The 6,000-nt window shown below is 45.9% G+C and overlaps 1 protein-coding gene across 5 annotated transcripts in view; it reads left to right on the top strand.

The window, feature by feature from the left end:
* EXD3 (exonuclease 3'-5' domain containing 3) overlaps positions 1 to 6,000 on the top strand; it is a 470,687-nt gene that overhangs the window by 135,871 nt on the left and 328,816 nt on the right. For all 5 annotated transcript variants that reach the window (XM_068248968.1, XM_068248969.1, XM_068248970.1 and 2 more), the window contains one exon: positions 1,446 to 1,607. In XM_068248968.1, coding sequence (XP_068105069.1) covers positions 1,446 to 1,607 — 162 coding nt within the window. The remainder of the gene's footprint in view (positions 1 to 1,445; positions 1,608 to 6,000) is intronic.

Raw genomic sequence — 6,000 nt, 5'->3', positions numbered from 1 at the left:
AGCACAGAAAGATTTGGGCACAGCCGGCGCCATCATAGACTGTAATAGGTATTACAGCTATAGCTGTGCTCAGTGAGTAACTTTGCCACCGTCAGAAGACGGAGCAGAAGTTACTTTTAAAACACTGTAAATCGGCCGCCAGCAATAGCTGGCAGCCGAATTACATCCTTCCCTGCCATCCACGTGGACCTGGAGGGGGAATAGTAATTAACACCGCCAGGACTTGTGCAGGAGCAGGGTAAGCCGTATAGCTGTATCCTGCGCCCAAGTCTCCCTGCGGCTTTCTTTGCACCAGACAGTATAATGGCTTAGCAAACGTGATTTGATTAAATTGTAATGTAATGTTCACATTGGTGCAGTAGCAGTAAGGTGCAGCAGAATTCACTGGAATAACGTTAGGCATGCTGTGTGCAACCGAGCAACGTATGCGTTTGCTGAGAACACCAGGTAGGTGTCTAGCAATTTTTAACCAGCTGTAGAAGTCACTTGACTTTCTTCCCCTTCAAAAAAAGGATATTGGAACCTGTATGTTTGTGGGGTTGTGGCTTTTGGACAGCTGATTGGTTGGCCTGTAGTGCACGTGGTTCAGAAGTGTATTTACCTGCTTTCTCTAGATATGTTCTGTGCACACGGTAGTTTAAAATCATTGAAAAACTAGCAATGAACGACCAACGAATGATAATCGTTGACATGTAATTGCAAATGTGGCACTAAAGGACCCCAGCAAACCATGATTATTGTCCACTAGACTGATCCATCCTGGTGGATCCATTCAGAGGATAAACAGTGATTATCGGTAGAAATAACGATAATAAATGATGATTTAATTGAAAACCTTCATGCTGCGTACTTCCGGTTCCTCAGCTTTGAGCTTCCGATCCACCGGTAGACCGTCGTTATGCTGTGATATGTCATATTGTTGTCAGATGTGGTTCAGTAATGGCTCTCTCAGTGAAGTCACACGCACTGGCTAACTATCCAATCAGGAATAGTAAGGTGTGCAGAAGATCCTATCCTGGACACCACATGATCAAAATTTCAGCATAGATGTAATGATCAGCACCACCTTTAGAAATGTATCTTCATTATTGAGTACAAAAGACATACACATTAAACTAAAAAACTGTAGGGCAAGACAGTCCACTGTTTCAGGCTCCTGCCCATCTTCATGTTGCTCAGTTCTAGAACTGGGCAACATGAAGATGGGCAGAAGCCCGAAACAGTGGACTGTCTTGCCCTACAGTTCTTTATTTTAATGTGTATGTCTTTTGTACTCAATAAATGAAGATACATTTCTAAAGGTGGTGCTGATCATTACGTCTATGTCAGATATGGTTCTTTTATCACATTATTGTTGGGGATCGTTAGTTTTCTAACGAGGGTTGTTGGTCATGTGTGTATGTCTCTACTGTGTAACGCACCTGTTCCCTTTTCTCTGTTTTCAGTCTGGGCTGAGGCTGAGGAAGCTGCAGGCTCGGGTATTCGGCCTGGTCACAGAGGGGCAACTCCTAGACTACCTGCTCGCCATCTATCAACTACATCGGGCTGACCGCTCCTTCCTGCTGGGCTACGTCACACACTTGCACGATTCTGGCAAATATAGAGAGGTGAGACTCTGACAAGTGAATTGTGGCCTTCATGATTTATAAAGGGACATGAGCTGCAAAGGAAACAAGTAAAAGTGAAGGAACTGCTCTGAGCATCTCATCGTCCAATAGGTTCTAGGCTTATTAACTGTAACAAGGATTATGATTGGTTACCGTGATCAGATGCACCACCCTGGCCCAATTTTACTTTGTCCCTTTGTGCAGTGCTTATGTGTTTAGGGAAAGGGCAGTTAGGCTTCCTTTTAGAACACGGCTGATTTGAGGTTCCTCAGGTCATGTGACCAAATTTTTTTGTATTCAAAGGTAATATTTTGGCACTGTGCTTGGTAAACTTTCAGATGGTATATTAAGCCCTGAGATTAAAGTTGGACCCTTAAAGACTTTATGAGAACTGCCCACCCTAGCACCTCCCTTTAGCGATAAATGAATCTACATTAACCTGTGTAGATTTACTCAAATTTGTTGGGTCCATAATTTCCTTCAACTTAAAGTGGGACAAAAATACTGTCACCATCATCACGAAAGCGCAACAGAGTATGTATCACCTACGGCAGCTGAAAAAGTTTGGCCTACTATAAAAATTAGTGGTGCAGTTCTGCAATGCCGTCATCAAATCCATCATAACATCTATGACCATCTGGTTTGGCTCTTGCTCAGAACTAGAAAGAGTGAGACTGCATCGCATCATCCGATCAGCAGAGAGGATAATTAGATTTAGCTTAGCTTCCCTGCAGGACCTTAATGCTAGGTTTAGGGTTGGCTCCAGTGATATGTGTCCTTCAAAATGGCTCCAGTTATGCCTCTGTCCTTCAAGATGGCTCCAGTGTTGCCTGTGTCCTCCAATATGGCTCCAATGATGCATGTGTCCTCCAAGATGGCTCCGGTGATGCCTGTGTGCTCCAAGATGGCTCCGGTGATGCCTGTGTGCTCCAAGATGGCTCCGGTGATGCCTGTGTCCTCCAAGATGGCTCCGGTGATGCCTGTGTCCTCCAAGATGGCTCCAGTGATGCCTGTGTCCTCCAAGATGGCTCCAGTTATGTATGTGCCCTCCAAGATGGCTCCAGTTATGCCTCTGTCCTCCAAGATGGCTCCAGTGATGTATGTGCCCTCCAAGATGGCTCCAGTTATGCCTCTGTCCTCCAAGATGGCTCCAGTGATGTATGTGTCCTACAAGATGGCACCAGTTGGGCCTCTGCCCTCTAAGATGGCTCCAGTGAAGCCTCTGTCATTCAAGATGGTTCCAGTGATGTAATTGTCCTTGTAAAAGCCTCTGTTGTTCCAAGATGGCCTTAGCGATGCTTTTGTCCTCAATTATGGCTCATGTGATGTTTGTGTCCTTCAGCATGGCTCCAGTAAAGCCTGTGTCCTCTAAAATGGCTCTAGTGATGCCTGTGCCTCCAAGATGGCTCCAGTGATGTTATTGTACTCCAAGATGGCTCCAGTGATGTCATTGTCCTCCAAGATGGCTCCAGTGATGTCATTGTCCTCAAAGATTGCTCCAGTGATGTCATTGTCCTCCAAGATGGCTCCAGTGATGTCATTGTCCTCCAAGAAGGCTCCACTGATGTCATTGTCCTCCAAGATGGCTCCACTGATGTCATTGTCCTCCAAGATGGCTCCACTGATGTCATTGTCCTCCAAGATGGCTCCAGGGATTTCATTGTCCTCCAAGATGGCTCCAGCCATGTCATTGTCCTCCAAGATGGCTCCAGTGATGTCATTGTCCTCCAAGATGGCTCCACTGATGTCATTGTCTTCTAAAATGACTCCAGTGATGCTTGTGTGCTTCAATGAAGCCCAAGTCCTGAAAAAAGTGTCTCTGGTGGTGTCTGTGTCTTCCAAGATGGCCTTAGTGATGCCTTTGTCCTTCAAGATTTCTCCAGTGATGCTTGTGTCTTTCAAGATGGCTCCAGTAAAGCTTGTGTCCTCCGTTCCCCTCTCTCTTCCTTTCTGGTGGTGATTATTAGCAGACAATGGTGGAATTCAGAGCACAGCAGAGGCTCATATAGTGTGCCGCTATTCTCTGAAGACCCCCTGAATGCAACAGGCGGTGCCTGAGAATAATAAGGGGTAGGCAGAAGGCTGGCTAGTGTTTCATGGCCGTCTCATGTTACACTTCAGCCTTTTCAAAGAGTGACTGTGGCCAGCTGAATGAGACTTCCCTGCACTCCAAAGGCAGAGAGGGGAGGACAAAGCTGCCTCTTGTCACAGGCAGGCCCCTCCCGCGGAGAATGGCCATTGTCACACAAACAGAGGGCCAGTCTGGCAGTCTGTGCATGCTTCACTGCCTTCTGATGCAGCAAATGCATTCAGCCCCTTGTCAGCTTGGATTAGCCAAGGCTCCCGGGAATGAATGGGCCCGTGATGTATTTCAGGCCTCAGGGTGGCCTCCGTCTGAGCGCCCCGAGTGTGGCGAGCTACAGGCCTGGAGAACCCCGGTTTCCTGCCGGTATTACCTGAGGAAATGTTGTCTGGCCGCAAGACGAGAATTAATACTATAGAGTCTGTACTACAAGAGAACCTGTCATGTAAACTGCCTAGTTACCTTATTATCTCCTTCCTCCCCATCCCAAGTTTGTGAAAGCTGCCTAGGCCATGGGGGAATTAGCTGCGGCCTGTATGATCAGATCTGTCCCTGGTGCTTCAGGTGCCACAGTGTTTTGGCTTCGCAGTTCGGGATTGTGTACTATTTTGTTTCTGCAGTGCTGAGGTTTTGCGTTTATTCCCCATCACCTATTTCCCGACTGTCCCTCTTTTTCTGTTTGTAGCCAAATCCCTCTGTCCCTGTTTATTCATTAGTTGACCCTCTTTAGGCCATTGTAGAAATCTGTACAAATAAATGCACAGATTTACTGCTGCAAGTGTTTATACTTTTCTTTGTGTGTTGTTTTTTGTAATTCCATGTTTGTATGTTAAAGGACACTTGAAGTGAGAGAGATATGGAGGCTGCCATATTTATTTCCTTTTAAACAATACCAGTTGCCCGGCAGCCCTGCTGATTATTCTGACATTGTTAGTGTCAGAATCAAACGCCTTGCACAAGCATGCAGCTAATCCTCGTCAGAATTCGGTCAGCATCTGATCTGCTGCATGCTTGTTGAGGGTTTGTGGCTAAAAGTATTAGAGGCAGAGGATCAGCAGGACAGCCAGGCAACTGGTTATTGCTTAACATTAGATATCGCAGACTCCATATTCCTCTCTCTTCAGGTTCCCTTTAAAGGACACCTGAAGTGAGACGGCTATGGAGGCTGCCATATTGTTTTCTTTTTGAAAAATACCAGTTCTCTGGCAGCTCTGATCTTTCAGGCATCAGTAGTATCTGATTCACTCACCTGACACAAACAGGCAGCTAAACTAGTGAGAGCACCTGATCTACACGCTTTATTTTTTTTTATTGCAATGCACTCCACTGCACGCTTCCAATAGTCAGTCCTAAAAAAGACAAACCTTACATAGCGTAATACTGTTACAAGTTTGCTTGCATATTTCCACAACTCAGCCGTGAAAGTGATAAGCAGTGCTCACTCGTGGTGCCCACCACCTCATAAACCAATCAGGCTCACCAGATGTAAACCACCATGTTCAGGTGGCAATCTCGCATGTAACATGTGTCACTCAGAACTTCAGTGATCACATCCCATTCCATATCATAAAACATAAAAATATAGAGGCGCTAAACTTTGTGACCTATAATACAAGTTGTGATACTCCTGCTTTTATAGCCTGATGAAGTGGGATGTGCCCACAAAACGTGTTGCAATTGGAGTATGTGAATAAATTATTGTTGTTTGAACAACCAACTATATCTTGTGTTGGCATTAGGGAGGGAAGTCCACCACTACCCCCCTCCTTTTAATAGTTTTATTGAATATTTTACACTACTGGCGCCTCTGTACTACTGCGTACAATTTGAGTCCACCCCAGGTGGAGGGGATTTGGCCCCTTTTTCTTCTGAACTACAGAGAGCGACTTCTTAATCCTTAGTGGGGACAGGTCTAATCTCCCCCACCTACCTATACAGTGGTTGCATGGAGGGTAACCCAGACTTGTGAGTATATTCTTACAATCATTCTTCCTATTACCCAATTCAGTACATACTACACCATATTGGGCTCTCGGTGTCTCCCTCCCTCATATCATAAAATGGCCTTTAATAAAACACATACAAATTTTCCATAGCGCAATATGTTAGCTCCAAATAAAAACACAACTGTGCCTCTTGCGCACTCCAGCAACTTACAAGCTCCCAATGGAAAGAATTAGTATGTCATAACGGCAAGTCTCATGGGTCCAATGCGCTTCACTCCAACAGCCGTCCGCAGCGTCCCGCTCTGCCGGCTCCCGCACCTCCCCGGACTTACGTGTTCCGTGCGATCACGTGACCTGCGTCAAG

This window comes from Hyperolius riggenbachi, chromosome 8 (genome assembly GCF_040937935.1).
Source record: "Hyperolius riggenbachi isolate aHypRig1 chromosome 8, aHypRig1.pri, whole genome shotgun sequence".
NCBI classification, from domain to species: domain Eukaryota; kingdom Metazoa; phylum Chordata; class Amphibia; order Anura; family Hyperoliidae; genus Hyperolius; species Hyperolius riggenbachi.
The sequence above is the reverse complement of the archived record's forward strand: the minus strand, read 5'-3'. Positions and strand labels throughout refer to the sequence as shown.